The sequence below is a fragment of the Ostrea edulis genome, chromosome 5 (genome assembly GCF_947568905.1).
Source record: "Ostrea edulis chromosome 5, xbOstEdul1.1, whole genome shotgun sequence".
Taxonomy (NCBI): domain Eukaryota; kingdom Metazoa; phylum Mollusca; class Bivalvia; order Ostreida; family Ostreidae; genus Ostrea; species Ostrea edulis.
Window position 1 is genome coordinate 50,336,474 of NC_079168.1, and position 21,243 is coordinate 50,357,716.

The window sequence follows — 21,243 nt, forward strand, 5'->3', positions numbered from 1 at the left end:
ATCATATATAAATGTTGCAATTCATTGTGTGAAAGTGAACTCCTTTTTTTTCAACCCTTCATATACATACTTTCCTAGCTGCATCAGTTGAAATCTGAAATCAGAATTGAGTGAATCTATAAGTATGTACAGAAGCTGGTAGCTCTCAGGGTATAAAATTGATGTTCATTTAACTTGTGGTCACCATTTATTTTATGTGGCGGCCACCACTTAATTTATACATGGCGGCTGCCAATTTCCAAAACAGTTTACTTTGTACTGCTGAGTGATTATTTTTTAAAGAATTAGAATAGTGTGCTGACATGTTGCATCATTTTTCAAAGTGTTGGGATAGTCAGAGGAGAAATTGTCTTCTAAAATTGTTGACGAGCAGAAAAGGAACCTAGAAATTGGTCTTTTGCCCAAACTTCATATTCTGAAATTGGAAGGGGGGGGGGGGGGGGGGCAGCATTCGTCCATCAATTCATCAGTTCTTTCATTGTTATGTTTTTACCATTCATAACTACCATTAAAAGAGTGGAATGGGGGCCATTCTGCCAATATCTCTTAGGAGCAAGATCAAAAGTTCAATGTCTGACAGAAAACTAAATTCACATAGTTTTCCCATAGTTTTTTTTTAGCAGAGTTTGAGTATGAAAATGTGCTCAAAAAAGTTTTATAACTTGGATCATTGATGTTGGTTGTCTCTGCTGACTAAAGAAATATGTAAATTGAAAGATTAAATTGACTTTTTTCAATCCATTTTATTTTTGAATGATTTTGTAACTGAGTACACCATTGTACAGTCTGTGGTACAAATGTTTCATTATTGGTGTAATTTTGTAGGTTAACACTATGGAGGTGGAGGAGGCCACATTTGATGTTTTCTCCACATCTCGTTCTCGTTTGCTTCCTATCGATGTGGGAAACGCTGCCTTGTTTAGTTCCCACAGTATGGGGATGTTGCAGTGGGGCAGTCTGGAGGATTTTCAAGCCTTCAACAAGAAATGGGAAAGTGTGGATGACATGAGACAGATTGCTTCTGACTACAGTGCTCCCTCCTCTCATCTGGGGAGTGCAGATAGGTTACAGTTACTTGACAGTGGTAACACAGTGCTGGATAATGTCCATCATGAGACCTACAGTCAAAGTGGGACCCTGCCCATCTGGTCGATGGATGATGTTTATGAAACCGTGTTTGAGGTCATGGTGGACATGAGGCTTGGGGAAAAGAGATTTGGGTTCTCAGTCATGGGTGGACTGGATGAGGGCTTTCCTCCAAGGATTGATGACATTGCACCAGGTATGGTATGGAAAGTCATGAAAAGTGTTTTGAATTATTAGTTATACACTTCACAATCTGTCCATTCTGAATTATCAGTTGTGGACAATTCCTTGAAATAATTTCAAAATAGAACACATTGATTACATCTTCACTAGCCATGAATGATGATGATTTGCTCCTCCTTTTAAATTATTGGTCAGTGAAGATATGTGTTCTTTGTTGTTAAAAGTCATTACTGATTGGACAGTTGTATGGCAATTCATGAATTTAAAATTGAAATTTATTAGTTTACTCAGGTGACCTATTGTAATTGGTTTTCGTCTGTCGCCGTGCGTTAACAATTGAACATTTTTAACTTCTTCTTAATAACTACCAGTTCAATTCTTTTCAAATTTAGTATGAAGCATAATTGGGGCAAGGGGGACACAAATTGTAAATTTCAGGACTCCCGTACCCCTGAGGCCCATGGGGTGCCCAAAATTGACCAATTTTTAAGAATTTTCTTCTCAAGAACCACACACATGTAAGAAAAACTAAATGCATAGTGATGTAGAGCAGGAAGGCCTCTACCAAAATTGTAACTTTCATGATCCCCGGAGTAGGGGTTCTGACCCCAGGGCGGGACCAAACTTGTTATATAGTGTTTATGTGTAAAACACTTAAATTACATCTTCTTTAATGCTATATATACTAAATTGAAAGTAAATATTTATATATATATAAATAACAGGTAGTCCTTTACCAAAATTTTAAGTTTGATTATACCAGGGGTAGAGGTTTTGGTATCAGGGTGGGGCCAAAATGGTCATATATTAAGTGTGTGAACAATAGACATTTTTAACTTCTTCTTGATAACTATCATATCAATTCTTTTCAAATTTGGTATGAAACACATTTGGAAACAAGGGGAACATAAATTGTAAATTTCAGGATTCCTGCACCCCTGGGGCCTTAGAGGTAGGGCAAAAACTGCTCAAAAATGACAAATTTCCAAAAATCTTTTCAAGAACCACACACGTGTTAAAAAAAACAAAAAACTAAATGCACATTGATGTAGAGCAGGAAGGCTTCTACCAAAATTGTAAATTTTATGATCCCCGGAGTAGGGGTTCTGACCCCAGGACGGGACCAAACTTGTTATATAGTGTTTATGTGTAAAACACTTAAATTACATCTTCTTTAATGCTATTGATACTAAATTGAAAGTGAATATATACAGTAAAACTCGAATATGGCGAACATGGATATAGCAAAATTACTGCTATAGCGAAGTGAAATCGATTTCCCCGGCAAATTATTTATATATTTTATATAAAAATCTGCGTTTATAACGAACACGGATATAGCGAATTTACGGATATAACGAATTAAATTTCTATTCCCCTTGAATTAAAAATGAACATAAAAATCACCTTTTATAATGAATCGTTTTTCATTTTAAACTTGTAATTTGTAACAATCGCTTTCCGTTGCCATAAAGGGCACACATTATTACGAAATTTCTGTTTGTATTTTTCAAAAGAGGTTGTTAACGCAAAACAGTACTTACACATACGTTTAGCAAATTTATTGTCGGTATTGTTGACTATTCTCGTTAATTAAATTTGAAGTTTGATTGCATTTATTTTATGGTACACTCCTTTATTTGTGTAGAGCAACAACTAAATGACAACTGTGATAAACTGTTTGTATGTATTGCACATAATTTTGTTGACATTTTTCTTTCGACATGTTCTTGCGTAACTTAATAATCCTTCAAGAAAATTTATCATAAATAAATCAGTGTGTATAATTCTTGTATAAAAATATTTCTTCTCGAAAATACATAGGCTTAATTTCTCTTAGAGACAATACAAACGCAATATTAGTACATCGATTGCTGCTCTCTTATACAAATGATATACATGTAGAAGAATCAGTTTTATAACGAATTCGTTATATTTAAATTATGAATTCGCTATAAGTGTATAGCGAATTACGTTTATAGTGAATTTTTATAGACTGTCCGCAGAAATTCGCTATATCAGGGTTTTACTGTACTTAGAAATAACAGGTAGTCCTTTACAAAATTTTAAGTTTGATTATTCCAGGGGTAGAGGTTTTGGTATAGGGGTGGGGCCAAAATGGTCATATATTAAGTGTGTGAACAATAGACATTTTTATCTTCTTAATAACTATCATATCAATTCTTTTCAAATTTGGTATGAAACATTTTTGGAAGAAGGGGAACATAAATTGTAAATTTCAGGATTCTTGCACCCTCTGGGGCCTGATTGGAATGATAGTTATCAAGAAGAAGTTAAAAATGTTTATTGTTCACACATTTAATAACTGAACATTTTGACCCCACCCTGATACCAAAACCCCTACCCCTGGGATCATCAAATTTACAATTTTGGTAAAGGACTACCTCTTCTTTCTAGATATCTTTTTACTTTCAATTTAGTATCAACAGCACTAAAGAAAATGTAATTTAAGTGTTTTACACATAAACACTATATAACAAGTTTGGCCCCGCCCTGGGGTCAGAACCCCTACTCCGGGGATCATGAAAGTTACAATTTTGGTAGAGGCTTTCCTGCTCTACATTACTATGCATTTAGTTTTTCTTTCATGTGTGTGGTTCTTGAGAAGAAAATTTTTGAAAATTTGTCATTTTTGCCCTGTATGAAAGTTTTTTTTAGATTTCATAGCCCATGGAAATAGTGATAAGTGATACTTTTTAACTAGTATTCAGGTGACCGATAATTAACGCCTGTGGGCCTCTTGTTTTTAAATATTTTGCGTAGCGTTTTAGTACAGTATTGTATCCATTGTAAATTCAGGTTACATCAATGCAGAAATTAAACTCCCGTGATCGGTGCCCAATCATGAATAGGCTTATTGTTCGCCAAGCTCACCCATCTTCTTAGGTGAGAAGTGTAATTTAACTGCATTTTACCCACTGTAATCACCATATCTAAAGCCTCAAGAGACATGGAGTTTCTAAGCAAATTGTCTGTTTGGTATGATGAACTTTCTTCATTTTATTACTTCATCATGGAAGCACGGACACTGTGCTTAAATTGGCACTTATCACTTCAAGTTCAAGAAACTGCATTTGAAGTAAATGTTTTGCCTTTTGCTATAGTCAGTCATTTTTTATTAATTTACTTTTTACCGCTATTTGTAGGATATGTTCCAGCTGAGCATCTTTCTAAATATAAAACTTTTTATAATTGTCACGAGTTAAAGGCTTAAATTGATAACCTTTTGTTCTACGGCCTTTCCAAGAAGACATAATTGCTGTAATCAAACTCAGAATCATATATCTGTATTTGGAGACCCGGAAATATTCTAGAAAATTTCTTTCAATATATACACATGGAAAAAAGTATTGGAACACCAAAGTTATTCTTTTTTTTAAAAAAAATTTGAAAACAGAGCAATAATTGCAATTCAGCCAGTACCTTTGTTTCCAATATACCAGTATTTAGTTGTTGATCTACTGTCCACTCTTTTGACCAAGAATCACCTGTGCAACAATTGTACAAAAAATTGTGAGTTTTATACGCAGTGCTTTAGCTCTTTATCTAACCCATTCAGTTTGACAGATCAGGTTTATTTTTCTTGCACATCCAAATTATGGGTCTTCTGCAAATTAATCCCACATGCAATCTGAAGGTATGTCATTGGAATGAGGGAAGCAGGTATGTCATTGTGACTTAAGAAATGAAACTTATAATTCTTTATTTGATGCATGTATCAAACGTTAACGGGAAAGACGCATTCCAGAGAAAAGTAGTCCCGCGTGCTTAGTTTGTGCAGATGAACTCTGAACAATTTTTTTTTTTGACACAGAAATCAAACGGATTTTTCATCCAATCAGCATCGTTGTTAAGTTATCACTTTGAAAGTTATTAAATGATAAATTGGTCATCAAGTGTCCAGTGTTCACAGCTTAGTATTTTAACCCTATGGTCCACAGGGCTGGTGACCAGGTAGAGTTATTGGTCCTGTACCAGATTTGTCTATCTTACTCACAACTCAAAATATGCAGTGCATTATAGTGATGCAAGTAAAGTGTCACTGTCTTTCGTTTTATTATTCGACAAGATAACTTGTCACATGTTAACAAAGCGATGTCAAAAGAAAGGCCTTTTTTTTTATACGCACTCTGTCTAAAGAAAGTTTTGGTATATTGTTGTTAACCTGTTCTGTCTGTCATACTTTCTTCTTCCTCAAACATTTCTTTTATTTTTAGCAGTAATAAATTAATCTTTTGGAATATGATAAGATGTACAGGTATCAAAATTTTCAGTTTTATCCTGGAGGCAAAATGGGGATAAAACAAAAACAACCCTGGTTCTCTGAACTCCTTATACATTTTATGCAAAAACCAAGTCATATTTTGGAAGATGATTGATGGTGTCCTATAGATGTGCAATAAGGTTTCAGAATGTGCAATAATGTTGTGGAATTTTCATTTTCACCCTGTAGGCCAAATGGGAGTGAAAATTATGTTTTTCTTTTAAAAAATCTGGTTCCAAGCTCTTCTTTTACATTTTACACAGTAGTCAAATCATCTTTTGAAAGATGATTGATGGTGTCCTCTAGACATTCAATAACGTTTCGGAATTTTCATTTTCACCCTGTAGACCTAATATATTATATATTAGTCCTCTTCGTGCTGGTCAGCACATAAGGCCGTCACCAGAGACTTCCATGTTGGTCTGTCTTTCGCCCATTTCTGGACCTGTCCCCAACTCCAGTTGTTATCTTTCATTTCTTTCTCCACCGATCTTCTCCAGGTCTCTCTTGGTCTTCATCTCTTTCTCTTGCCAGTTGGTGACCATTTCAAAGCAATCCTTGGGATGGAATTTGGGTACATTCTGCATACATGTCCTATCCACAGCCATTTTCTCTTTCTGATCGTCTGGGATAGAGGAGTGGTGTTTGTCCTTTTGTACAGTTCGTCATTTGAGATGGTGTTAGGCCAGAAGATGCGCAATATTCTGCGGAGACATCGGGTCTGAAATACATCCAGCTTGTTGGAAATAGACTTGGTTACTTTCCAAGATTCAGCACCATATAGTAGGACCCCAAGCACGTTGCTCTTGAAGATCTTAATTTTGGTGTTGGTGCTAAACTTTGTTGACCTCCAGATGTTCCGCAGAGCAGCATACGCTCCTGTGGCTTTAGAAATGCGAGCTTGTACATCTGCCTCTGAATCCCCATCAGTGGTGATCTTACTTCCTAGGTATGGGAAGTTGGTGACATCTTCTATGTTTGTGCCATTTAAAGAGATAGGTTCCTCTGATATGGTATTGACCTTCATGATCTTAGTTTTGGAGGTGTTTATATGAAGGCCAATTGTTTCAGCTGTTTTTGCGAGCTGGGTGGTTTTTTCTTTCATGTCTTGATGACGGTGAGATAACAGTGCAATATCGTCCGCAAAATCAAGGTCTTCAAGTACTTCTGTCATACCCCAAGTAATCCCTGTTCGTTTGCTTCTAGTTGTTTTTCGCATAATCCAGTCAATGCAGAAGGTAAAGAGAAGAGGAGAGAGCAGACATCCCTGTTTCACTCCTGTCATCAATTTAAACTCCTCTGATAGGCTTGATCCACAGATAACTCTGGCATTAAGTTCAGTGTATTGCATCTTGATGATGGAGATGATTTTATCTGGGATTCCATAATGACGAAGGATTCTTTCTAGGGCTAGGCGATTAACACTATCAAAAGATTGGTGAAGTCAATGAAATTGATGTATAATGGGGAGTTCCATTCATTGCTTTGTTCTAGAATTTGTCTGAGAGTGAATATCTGATCAGCGCACGACTTCCCTTTCCTAAAGCCTGCTTGTTCTTGATGCAGTAAGGGATCTGTTACTTCTGCAATTCTGTCCAGTATCACTCTGCATAGAACCTTCATGGTAACGGAAAGCAACATTATTCCTCTATAGTTGTTACAATTTGAGAGGTCTCCTTTCTTTGGTAATTTAACTATAAGGCCGGTTTTCCAGAAGGATGGTGTTTCTTCTGATTCCCAGATCTTCTGTTGGATATTTGTCAAAATTGTAGGTGTCCAGTATTCTTAGGCCTTGAGAAGCTCTGCATGTATCTGATCAATGCCTGCAGCTTTTCCATTTTTAAGTTTGGTGATTGCCTTTTTTACCTCTTCTATACTTGGTGGATCAGTATCAATATCTAATGTGTCCGTGGCTGGTAATATTATTGCCTCCTTCTCTGGGTCTTTCATATTAAATACTTCTTCAAAATGTTCCTTCCAGCGTTTCAGTATGTCTTCTTCTTTTGATAGTACATTTCCCTGTTTGTCTTTAATTGGTAGCTCTGATGACTGAAATTTGCCTGCTAATGTTTTTGTAATTCGATAGAGGGTCTGCATGTCTTGTTTAGAAGCTGCTTGTTCTGCCTCATAAGCTAGCTTTTCAGTGTATGCATTTCTGTCAGCTCTTACACTCCTCTTTACTTCCCTGTCAATAGCCCGATATTCTGCCTGGAGTTGGTCCTTTTGCCTCTTGGATTTTGTGGATAAGATTTTAATTTTCTTCTCTTTTCGTTCTTCTACTATTTTCCATGTTTTATCTGAAATCCATTCTTCTTTTTTCTTTCTCTTTGGGCCAAGTATTTGTTGACTATTTTCTATTAATACTTTGTTAAAAGTTTCCATATCAATTTCATCAGGATGTTCCATGAGTGTTGAAAACTTGTTTTGGATTTTTAATTGAAAAGATCTCAGGGTTTTTGTATCTTTGAGTTTTTGGATGTTGATTGGAGGTGGTCTTTGATCTTTTTTCCTTGATTTCCTCAGTTTTAACTTGATTTTTGCCAGTACTAAAGAGTGGTCACTTCCCACATCAGCCCCTTGTTTTGCAACCACATCGAGAAGACTACTTCTCCATCTCTTGTTCATGATAATATGGTCAATTTGGTTCTTTGTATGACCATCTGGTGAGTTCCATGTTGTCTTATGGATGTCTTTGTGCATGAATATAGTTCCACCGATTACTAGGTCGTTTTCTTGGCAGAAAGTGCATAATCTCTCTCCGTTGTTGTTACATTCTCCTATTCCTTGCTGGCCCATGATGGTTTCTTTACCTTGGTTGCATTTTCCAACTTTAGCATTTAAGTCTCCAAGGATAAGCAGAACATCATGAGATGGGTGTCGTCTACTACCTTTTGTAGGCTGTCATAGAAAGATATTTTCTCTTCATCTTCTGCATCATCTGTTGGCGCATAGCAAACCACAGCAGTCAATTTGGCGAAGGCTGAGTTGTACCTTGCTGTTATTATTCGCTCACTCACAGGTTTCCATTCTAAAAGACTTCTGTGGACCTCCTTTGTTGTAATAATGGTAGCCTTTGCTATGATGGTCGTCGGTTCTTCCAGAGTAGAGTATCTGATGTCCTGATACTAGTTGTTTTGATCCACTACCTGTCCATCTGGCTTCACTAACTCCTAGGAGCTCGATCTTGTAATACTCCATTTCTCTCACCACTTGTGCTAGTTTTCCTGTTTGGTAGAGGGTCCGCACGTTCCAGCAGCCCACTCTACGGGTTATTTTCGGTCGAAGGACATCTCCTATCGGGATGGATGATTCACCCGTCATACTTCCAGTGTCCTGAATGGTGTCAATCCTTCTTCCCTCATTTTGTTCTCTGGTTAAGGTTTCTGTAGCGTCTTTTGTTTAACATGTTAGGGTTGCTGGCCCTAAGCATAACCCCCTGAACCCGGAGGACCAGTGGTTTTCTGTTGGGGTTGTCCTTCCCTTAGATGATTTTGTAGACCTAAGAGGGGTCATAAATGATGTTTTTCTAAAAACAAAAAAAAAACCTGGTTCCCAGAACCCCTTTTACATTTTATGCAGTAACCAAATCATCTTTTGGAAGATTATTAGTGGTGTCCCATAGATGTGCATTAAGGTTTCAGAATTTTCATTTTCACTTTGGGGCCCAAATGGGGGTTAAAAAATGATGTTACATATGTATTTTAGCTTTAAAAAACATCGTACAATTTACGCAGTAGCCAAATCAAATCATGTTTTGGATTATGATTGGTGGTATCCTGCAAATATGCAATAAGGTTTCAGAATTTCATTTTCATCTTGGTGGTAGAAATATGACGGTTTTTATACCCCCCGCAACAAGTTGTGGGGGGGGGGGGGGTATACTGGAATTGGGTCGTCCGTCTGTAGACGCAATGGTTTCCGGGCTCTAAAGCATTATCCTTTCCACCTACTGTCACCATATCATATATGTGGACTACCCATGGGATGAAGATGTTCCTTATTGATTTTGAGGTCAAAGGTCAAGCGCACTGGACATTGAAGTAGCAATATGGTTTCCGGGCTCTAAAGCATTATCCTTTCCACCTACAGTCACCATATCATACATATGGACTACCCATGGGATGAAGATGTTCCCTATCGATTTTAAGGTCAAAGGTCAAGTGCACTGGACATCGAAGTAGCAATATGGTTTGGTTTGTCATGCCATTTGTTTTTTACACTCAGAAAAGAGGTAGTTTATACCTATTACCAACACCCTTTGGGAGATTGGTGTAAGCGGGGGGTATTCTTAGTGAGCATTGCTCACAGTACCTCTTGTTTTTTATGCCTCCGTTCAAAGAAGAGGGGGCCTATTGCTTTGCACCTGTCGATCGGTATGTTGGTCGGTTGGTAGACAACATGTTGTCCATTCAATATCTTGAGAACCATTCACTTGATCGTAATGATATTTCATATGTGGGTTGGTTATGAGTAGAAGAAGACCCCTATCAATTTTCATGTCAAGGGTCAATCCATTCTGGATATAGGTAGACACTGTCTGCTCAATATCTTGAGAACCCTTTGCTTGACAGACATCAAACTTGGTACACTGGTACATGTATCCTAAGGAGTAGATGATCCCTATTGGTTTTGAGGTCAAAGGTCAAGGTAAAACTGGACGTAGGAATATACTGACCATTCAATGTCTAGAGAACCCTTTGCTTACAGACATCAAACATGGTACACTGTACATCTTCAGAAGAAGATGACCCCAATTGATTTTTAGGTCACATGGTCAAGGGTAAAAATTAACAGGGATAAATACTGTCTGTTCAATATCTTGGGAACCCTTTGCTTGACAGACATCAAACTTGATATTGATTTTTAGGTCACATGGTCAAAGGTCAAGGGTCAAACTAGACATAGGAATATACTGTCCACTTAATATCTTGAGAACCCTTTGCTTGACAGATATCAAACTTGGTACACTGGTACATCCTCAGGAGAAAATAACCCTTATTGATTTTGAGGTCTTATGGTCAAAGGTCAAGGGTCAAACTGGACATAGGAATATACTGTCTGCTGAATATCTTGAGAACCCTTTGCTTGGTAGACATCAAACTTGGTACACTGGTACAATTTAAGGAGTAGATGACCCTATTGATTTTGAAGTCACCTGGTCAAAGGTCAAGGGTTAAACTGGACATAGTGATATAATGTCTTCTATATTTTAAGAATCATTTGCTTGATTGACACCAAACTTGGTACACTGATACAGCATAAGGAGTAGATGACACCTATTGATTTTTAGGTCACATGGTCAATCCACTCTGGACATAGGAAGATATTGTCTGCTCAATATTTTGAAACAGTTTGGTATTACATGTACTATCAGTTGAATGACCCCATGTTCCCAGAACTCCTCTTACATTTTACACATTCCGGTAGACAAATCATGTTTTAGAAGGTAATTGGTGGTAAGTCCTATAAATGTGCAATAAGGTTTTAAAATTGGGGGTTAAAAAATTATGTTTTTCTGTAGAAAAACCTGGTTCCCTGAACTGTTACAGTTTATGTTGTTGCTGTAGCCAAATCATTGTTTGGGAGACGATTTGTGGTTTCCTTTAGATGTGCAGTAAGTTTTCGGAATATTCTTTTTCACCTTGATGGGCAAATGGGATAGAAAAACAACGAACAAAAACCCTGATGGTTAGTGCATTATGTCATGGCTAGGTTTCAACGTTGGCAAGGAGTGGCAAGCTCTTCTATTACATCAGTTTCAATGTAGTTTGATCAGTCTTGAGAAGACCACTAGAGTCCATCATTTGTGTGAATGGAAGTTACACTAGATACTGGAAAAAAACTGTTTAGTTTGAAGTTTACAACATTTTAATCTTATTTAAAATTTCATTCATAATAGACATTGAATTAATTAATAGATAGATATTTCCTATAAACGTTCATCAAAATATTAAGTCTTCTAACCTTTGGAAAAGAATGACATTGAATATGTTTACTGATGGTGTTTATACATTTCTAGAGATCAGATGATGCTCTTAAAAATATCCTAACTGGAAAATTGTTATTCATCTTATAGTATGAAATTAATCATCTTACTTAGGCTAAAAGAATAAAAAACTTGGTAATGCAATATTTTTTTCCATGTGTATATATTTCTGTTCTGTGTTCAGGATTTTTAAAACAAAAAGTCCATACTTGTATTCAGTTCTGTAATGAGGTATTTTGATGTTCAAAACATTTACAATTTTTTGCCTGGTGCATCTTTTGTTTATTTTTTCCTATTGCAAAGGAAATGTGAAGACTTGTGTTCTGTTATAGTACTACAATTTGTAATGTAATCATGTATATTTCATCAAGTGCAGCTGAATACCTAAACACAGAGTCAATGGGTAAGGCAATGTTTCCCTTCCGAAAATCTATAACATTCTTAAGATGATTGATTCTTCTCAAGAGTAAAAAAGACAATTTGATGTAGTGTCAAGTCAGAGACAAACATTGCTTACAATTTATTGATAAACTGAGAGTGCTGCAAGACTGGGGCTGCCAGGCATAGGAGATGTCTCCGTGTTTACCCAGTCCTCTACCACAGTGCTGATGAAGCTCTGCTGATGTGCTAAATGGGGCCTGCACTGAGAGGAAACTGTGTGCTGATGAACATCAAAGTGGCAGCATTTCCTGATGAGTAAATAATCCTTGGAAGAGGCTGTTGTCCCCAAAGACATTTACTTCCCACAAATCCTCTAAGTGATAGAAATGTAGGGATAGAAAGTTTCCATTGTCAAATGTCATTAGAGGGATATGCTTATGACCTCTGCATGTCTGAAACATACTGCAAAGAAAGTGTTTCTACTAAGCATTTGGTAAACAATGAGATATTGTGTAGTTTCATACTAAAATTCATATAAAATGATTGCACTTAAACATTAATGTTTGCCTGTATAATGGAAATATTCAACCTACAAGCCATATTGTGGGGAAATTACATTTGTCACACAGCTCTGGTTTGAAAGTGTACAAACTTTTTCTGGCATTTTTATGTATATACAGCATATAAGCACTTACTATGTCTTACAGTATTATTGGGAGGGGCTACTTAATAGAATCAATTAAAACTATTTGAATTTGGTCACAAAAAATATTATTCTATTATGTTAGTAGACAAACAATCTAAGCCATGTTAGATGTTAAGCTGAGGTCTCTCATTTTAAACAATGATCAAATTTCTCCATAGAGAGAAGATATGAAAGATTAATGTATTGATGGAGTCGTAACTTCAGCCATGCTTTTTATGTCACATAGGAAATTTGGGACATTAATCCTTGCAAATAATATCCCATTTACGGGTACAGCTTCCTCTTCATCTCATTTCATTATTCATTGACAGCAAAATGAAAGTTTGTTTATATCAAACTTCATTACTGGTAAATGGGATATCAAATTTGCATCAAACCCTTTCATAATTATTAACATACATGAATTATATGAAAGTTGATGCATATCATGTTTCCTCCGAGACAAATCAGCCAATGACTTTCAGTTGCTTTTGCACATTGATTTAGTCTGATAGTGAAATTCTGCTCAGGTGGAAAAGTTTATAGTCTGTGAAAAGGTGGATAATATAATTACCTATGAATTGTTTGGCTGCAGGATCGAGTAAAAGGTCAGGGCAGGGTTCCGTCCGTTTTGTGACTCGATCCTTGTCCAGAACACCACAGTAATGTAGTGCAGTTGGGAAGGGGAGGTGAATAACAGCATTCTGTCAAATGAAAATCAATTCCAATGAGAAATCGCACAGATAAAACACACATATAGATGCCTGCTTCTTTGTCATTAAATGGTGCAAGACAATATCTCGGGCAGATATTACTTGGACTGGAATCTATTTCCTAATTGTGTAATTACATTTTGTCCCCACTTACTGGGATTTTATGATTTACTTCATAATTAATGCCAAGGACACTGGAATTTGGTTAAAATTGTTTTCATGTATTAGAGTTCTTCTTTTGAAGTGGAATACTAAAGCACTGCAATTGTGATAAACGGATGGATTAATTTTATTTTGAAATTGAAAAGGGACTTGCTCATGAATTATCGTAAATGCTCATGTGGCTTATAGGAATTCTTGATACAAAATTTTCACTGAAAATGAATATGTGTGATGCTTTAAGTTACAAACACTTATTTGGAATTTTTTAATTCAGAATTTGTCTGTGAATTAATGTATTATTTTGGCAAATTCAGAATTTTTAAAACCTCTTGGGAAATAAGTGCATCAATATGGTGATGAGAATCAATAATTGAGCAATTAAAATCTTGAGGATCATGGTTGACCTATCTGGGTATATAATACTTCTAGCAGAGGAGCAGGGAGCTGTCAGATTGTATGGTATGTAAATATATTCTATAGAGAATGCAGTCTTAAGTTGTGTGATATTTTTATGTCCTAGCATGGATGGTTGGGGCATATTAAATATATGTTACCCTCTTCTATCCTCCTGTCATAATTTAGTTTCCTTACATCATTTTTGCTTCAGATGCACATATTCAACTGAAATACATCATGAAAATACCCAGGTTAAGTTCATAGTTGGTTCTGGTTGAATAATTATTTTTACAGAGTTGTGTCCCTTAAATGGACTTGGAAATTTTCAAACACTGCGGTTTCCTCTCATTATCTCCGTCATGCATGAACATTTTGAATTGAAATTTTAGATATAGATTTATCATGAGAATATGTGAGATCAAATACTTGTATGGGTTCAGTTGGATAACTTTTGGCAGCTAGGCCTTTAGGTGGGGGACATTCGTGTTGCTCTGCCGCATTTAGTTTTTTCAAACCTCCATTCTCATGGGGATCCGGGTTAGAATAGGTCCTCAGTACCCCTTGCTTGTTGTAGAAGGCGAATTAAGCGGTCCTTCGGATGAGACCACAAAAACCAAGGCCCCGTGTCACAGCAGGTGTGTCACGAAAAAGATCCCTCCTTGCTCAAAGGCCATAAGCGCTGAGCATAGGCCGAAATTTTGCAGCCCTTCACCGGCAGTGGTGAATTCTCCATATGACTGAAATATTCTCGAGAGGGACTTTAAACAATATTCAATTAATCAATCAACCAAACCTCCAAAACTGGACAGTATTGTAGAACATCATGAATTATGTTGTCTTAATTTAAAATGACAAAAGATGTGTTTATTGATATGTTTTGAATCAAATTTTTTAAAAGAATCTATTGAAAAATATAACCATGTATATTAATGTCACTCCAAAGAATTAGTTCTTACAATTGCTTGAAAGTAACCTAAACCATATTTATGTCTCCCCTCTTCAAGAGGGAGGTATATTGTTTTTGTACTTGCATGCTGTCCATCTGTCAGTCCTGTCCATCTGTCACAAAATCTTGTGAATGCTTCTCCTCCTATAGGGCTTATCAAATAGACTTGAAACTTAGTAGATTGCTTCATTGCCATTTGTAGATGTGCATATTGTTGAGATGTGAGGATCCAATTATTTTCCTAAAAATTATAGTGGATCTAAGAGGGGTGGAGGATGTAAAATAACTTGTGAACACTTTTACTATATGGCTTTATCGGATAGCCTTGAAATTGTGTACAAAATATATAATCATACATAGGCAAACTAGCAGGATAGTAAAAAGAAATTACTATTTTGTGACTGTCATATGATAAACAAACAGAAAAATCCCCTTCCGGTTTTGAAGTCCAGTCACATACTTTATCCCAATGTTCTATCCCACCATATTTAATTCAATGTGGTATGCTTTCTGTTCTTGACAGCATTTAGCATGATTTAGCCTAATTAGATTATTTAACTATTGTACTATACAATGGATTTTTCTCAAATACCAGTAATTATCAATGCAGTTGAAAACTGGTCTGGGGTGTTTTTTTTTATTGATAATTACAATGAAAATTCTGTTAGATATAATTGTCTCCCCTCCCAGAAGGGGGGACATATTTTTAGTGTTAATTCTTCTTCTGCTTCTCATACAAAGTTTGCTCGGACCATAACTTTTGTCTTTTGACATTGGCCTTTGACATTTGGTATGTGGGTATACTATGATAAGACAATGTGTTGCATACCATTTTTGATTACCCTTGACCTTTTATGTAAAGGTCAATTTATTAATAGGAATTTTGGGGCTTTTTTTGTCTGGACCATAACTTTTTTGTCTTTTGACCTTGACGTTTTATGTAAAGATCAAATAATAGAAGTTATGGAGCAATTTTTTTGTCCGGACCATAATTTTTTGTCTTTTGACATAGGCCATTGCTATTTGGTATGTTAGCAAGTTTAATTTACTATCATATGTTCACAACACTGTTCCTTGTTTGAAGCACATATACATATAGGAATTGCGAATGTTATGCACCAAAGTCTTAATTTTCCATTTTAAAGATGATCCCTAAAAAATGTTTTTTTAAAAACTATGCAAAATGGAAGGGGCGACATCAGTTTTAGTGTGCTAAAACAATTCTTCCTAGTTTTTTCTTCCTTTTCTTCCTTTTTCGTGAGTTGATTATTGTTATTACAAGAATTTATGTTGAGCAAGATTATAGTGTTACAATTAGAGAGAAACGTCAGGACTTTCAACCATCCTCAGATCCTAGTTCTTTATATGTTCTATGACATCAAAGGATTTACATACTCAGATGTAAAAAGTGACATCACATTCACTTGATCACAGAGGCTAGTCTTTCTTGAATATAATTTACAAAGATCTTGAATCCATAGAATATTTTACAAAGCTGTTTATGATACGTAAATTTTATTTTTAACCTGCTATGTGTTTCAAAATGTTCTTTTGTCTAGCTGTCATTTATGCGAGTATTGGAAATTTTAGAACACAGGCATCCAGGGTAAACTGAAATGGGGGGTATACTGGAATCGGGTTGTCCATCTGTCTGTCTGTCCGTACGTCTGTAGACGCAATGGTTTCTGGGCTCTAAAGCATTATCCTTTCCATCTACCGTCACCATATCATATATATGGACTACCCATGGGATGAAGATGTTCCCTATCAATTTGGGGGTCAAAAGGTCAAAGGTCAAGCGCACTGGACATCGAAGTAGCAATATGGTTTGGTTTGTCATGCCATTTGTTTTTTACACTCAGAAAAGAGGTAGTTTATACCTATTACCAACACCCTTTGGGAGATTGGTGTAAGCGGGGGGTATTCTTAGTGAGCATTGCTCACAGTACCTTTTGTTTTATCAATGTGTAGCCGAACTCTTGAATTTCCTTTGCGGAGACATACAGTGAAGTCAGTAGAGCTCATAATTAAATACTGAAATCATGCAGTTATGTATTAATTTTCAGAAGTTATCTGAAAGTTTGAAAGAAAAAAAAGACTTTGTAAATTTTATTTGTGAAAGTGGAAATTTTTTAAAATGAAAAGCTAGGGTAATGCTAATCTCCTTATTTATCCATATATTTTCTCCTTTTTTTCATTCCCAATTATTGATATGTCTAATTGAAACAAAGAACTTTGCAAGTACAAATACATGTGCTTATGAGAAATCTTTGGTGGTTTGTATAATCATAATATAACAATTAAAACACCAATGCAATTATTATTCTCATTTTGATGCAATAAGTGCAATTTTTGAAAAATTTATTTGACTGATTTAACTCATTTTATCATCATATTCATATAACATACTGCCATTTTCAATTGAAGTTGCTTTGACGAGTTTCCCAGATTTATATGGCATGCAGAGTCTGACTTCTATTTATTTTTGTGACATTCATATGTTTTAGGATTTTAAAGCTAGCATCTCAGACAAATTAAGTGAATAGTAGACAAGATTTTAACTCAGTTCCTCTTGGAGGCTCTTTGATTTATGAATCCTCCTCTTCCTAATGCCAGCATTTGATGCACTGTCCCTGTTGCATCTTGATTCTTTTTAATCATGAAGGATGTATGTTACCATTAGAAAAATAATTTCTTTTTTTTATTATGTATATTTTTAGCTCACCTGAGCTGAAAGCTTAGTGAACTTTTGTGATCACCTGTTGTTGGTCGTCTGTCCGCCTGTCATTCTGTCCATCTGTAAACTTTTTACATTTTCGACTTCTTCTCCAGAACCACTGGGCCAATTTCAACCAAACTTGGCCAAAAGCATCTTTGGGTAAAGGGCTTTCAAGCTTTTTCAAATGAAGGGCCGTGTTCCTTTAAAAGGGGAGATAATCACAAAAATGCAAAAATAGGGTGGGGTCATTTAAAAATCTTGTTCTTAAAAACCACTGGGCCAGAAAAGCTGAAATTTACATGAAAGCTTCCTGACATAGTGCAGATTCAAGTTTGTTAAAATCATACCCCCGGGGGTTGGATGGGGCCACAATAGGGGATCAAAGGAAAAATCTTCTTCTCAAGAACCACTGAGCCAGAAAAGCTGATATTTACATGGAAGCTTTCTGACACAGTGCTGATTCAAGTTTGTTCAAATCATGTGCCCCAGGGTTAGGTTGGGGGCCACAATAGGGGATCAATGTTTTACATAGAAATATATATATATTATTACTACAGTAACTTGATCCGAAGAGTCGGATCACGTCGAGTTGACAGGCGTGGATCATCAGATCACACGAGACGCGAAGCGTTGAGTTTGATCTGATGATCCGCGCCTGTCAACGAGACGTGATCCGACTCTTCGGATCAAGTTACTGTAGTAATGATAAATTTATTATATACCCTCTTCTGCCTTTTAAATCCACATATATAAGATACTAAATGCAATCCAAATTATCAAAAACACAGACATACCATGAAATTATGTTTTGTGTACGCAGTTTCGTTTGTGACGCGGTCAACATTTTCCACAAATAACGTTGCGTTGATGCATTGTGACGTCATTGTGATGGCATTAGTTTCAGAGGATACTGATACGGAATCAGAAAATCACAGTGTGGTGATCCGGAAAACCAGATCACACGCTGTGAAATCCACAGTATCAAAGAACAATACATCGATGGGTATATAATAAATAGGAAATATCTTTAAAAATCTTCTTCTCAAGAGCCAATGAGCTAGAAGGTACTTTGTTGATTTTGTACATGCTACACTATAGGAATACTTTGTGGATGCAACTCCTTAGTGACCACTATGGATTTTGTTCAAATTTTGCAGGATTGTTAGTCACAGTATGTAGTTAATCATATTCCATCACAATTTTGATTCTACAAATGTTACGGGAGTTATGAGACTTGTATGCTTCAACTTTTTTTGCGGCGGTGGGGGACATATGGCTATGCATAGCAATCTTGTAGAATATTCTAATATAAGCCATATCTTTAAAATCATGAGACACTGTTTTCATATTTAGCTGCATGCATGTACATTTATTGTGAGAGTACCTTTCCATTGGTTCCAATTTCCAAATTTGTTAACCTTGTGACTTTGAAATTGACCTCTGGCTTACTTTGAAAATTATTCACTGAAATGTTGTAATGTGGGGGCATCAATGTTTCACAAACACATCTTGTTTTTTTCAGTGCAGATGCAAACATACTGATAGAAATATGCTGTAAAAGTAAACACATGACATAGCTAAGGAGAGATAATACACCAGAGAAATCTGATATGAATGGAAAGTGGAGAATATATATATGTACAGTAATAGTTCGAAATTTAACTTTCAAATTTACCTTATTTAGTTAGAAATGCAGTTTTAGTAGACAATAATCTAAAAAGAAAAATAAATTTAAACCCCTGCTAGACTTGAACCCATGATCTACCGATCAGCAGTCATCTCGTTAACCCAGTGAGCTACCCAGCTAGGCATTAGTGATCCCCCGCTGTATATACATGTATTGCTGGTATTTGTTTCAAAAGGAAGTCAACCATTTAATATGACAATGTGTTGATTGTTTAGAGGGAAAGCAGAGAAATGTTTAATTACTATTGTAGGATAATTATAATGACAAATGTTTGGACTTTTACTATCACCTAACTCTTGGACACTCACTGCTGCATGACATTCATCACAATGCCAGAATGATTTCACATTGATGATATCACAGTAAATAATAATACTGACATCACAAGTCAAACTACAGGCTCTGATTTTTTTTTTTATATTGTTTAATATTTATATTGTCAAGAATATTTCACTAATATGGAGACGTCACAACTGCTGGTGAAGGGCTTCACAATTTAGGCCTATGTTCGGCGCTTATGGCCATTGAGCAGGGAGGGATCTTTATCGTGCCACACCTGCTGTGACACAGGGCCTTGGTTTTTGTGGTCTCATCCGAAGGACTGCCCCATTTAGTCGCCTCTTACGACAAGCAAGGGAATACCGAGGACCTATTCTAACCCGGATCCCCACAGGAACAGGCTATGTGATTCCATATAGTATTTAGGAGAGCTTTCAGACTGCTCACCTGCGATTGCACAGTGACTTTAGGGAATTCTAGAAAATCACCAAAATGAATTTCTTTGGTTAATGAAATTGCTACAATTTATCTAGTTTCTGTTAATATCACGTGACATTTGTATTACATAAACAACAAACCTAAATCACCTTAGAATAGACTATCCTATAGAAAAATGTTTTTGGACCTGCTGGCATAGTATTATGCTATAGTTATGAAAGCTGAGTTTTGCCCTTCGTCCATTTTAATTCATTTTCCGTTAATTGTTTAAAGTGGGTTTTTGATTTGATGGGGAAAAATGTGTCATTACTTTAAAACATTAACAATTCACTTAGATGGAGTAGATGAGATTGTGTTACTACATGTATCTCTTGCTTAATAATGTGATTTATTATGCCCTCCTTCAAAGAAGAGGGGCATATTGCTTTGCATTTGTATATATCAATAGTCAATAGACCACATGTTGTCCACTCAATATCTGAGAACTATTCACTTGATCATAATGATATTTCATATGTGGGTGGGTTGCTTAGGAGTAAAGAGGACCCCAATTGATGTTGAGGTCAAAAGGTCAATCCACTCTGGACATAGGAAGATACTATCTGCTCAATATCTTGAGAACCCTTTGCTTGCCAGACATCAAACTTAGTACACTGGTACATCCTAAGGAGTAAATGACCCCTATTGATTTTGAGTTCACATGGTCAAAGGTCAAACTGGACATAAAGATATACTGTCCATTCAATATCTTGAGAACCCTATGCTTGATGAGGTCACATGGTCAAGGGTCACACTGGACATAAAAATTAAGATACTGTCCAATCAATATCTTGAGAACCCTTTGCTTAACAGACATTAAACTTGGTACCCTGGTACATTGTAAGGAGTAGATGACATCTCTCTTGAATTTGAAGTCATATGGTCAAGGATCATTCTGTTGTGGACCTAAGAAGATATTGTCCGCTTAATATCTTGAGAATTCTTTACTTGACAGACATCAAACACTGTGTGCCATTTTTGATGACCTTTGACCTTGGCCTTTTATGTAAAGGTCAAATAATATAATTTTTGGGGCTAGGCCTCTGATATTTGGTATGTTGGTATACAATATATATATAAGACAGTGTGCTGCTTGCCATCTTTGATTACCTTTGACCTTGACATTTTATGTAAAGGTCAAATGATAGAATTTTTGGGGCATTTTTGTCATCCGGACCATAACTTTTTTTTAGCTCAACTGAGCTGAAAGCTCATGTGAACTATTCTGATCTCCTTTTGTCTGTCAATCCGTATGTGA

General features: G+C 36.1%; 1 protein-coding gene and 1 long non-coding RNA gene across 2 annotated transcripts in view; one reads left to right on the forward strand and one right to left on the reverse strand.

The window, feature by feature from the left end:
- LOC125650404 (protein PALS1-like) overlaps positions 1-21,243 on the forward strand; it is a 69,029-nt gene that overhangs the window by 7,698 nt on the left and 40,088 nt on the right. The window contains exon 3 of the mRNA XM_048878687.2: positions 826-1,282. Within this exon, the coding sequence (XP_048734644.2) occupies positions 835-1,282 (448 nt within the window). The 5' untranslated portion in view covers positions 826-834. The remainder of the gene's footprint in view (positions 1-825; positions 1,283-21,243) is intronic.
- LOC125650412 (uncharacterized) lies at positions 12,046-15,875 on the reverse strand. Its single transcript, XR_007360987.2, has 4 exons — positions 14,304-15,875; positions 14,036-14,102; positions 13,181-13,310; positions 12,046-12,383 (listed from the first exon to the last, which is right to left on the reverse strand). It is a non-coding gene; the product is annotated as an uncharacterized LOC125650412 (long non-coding RNA).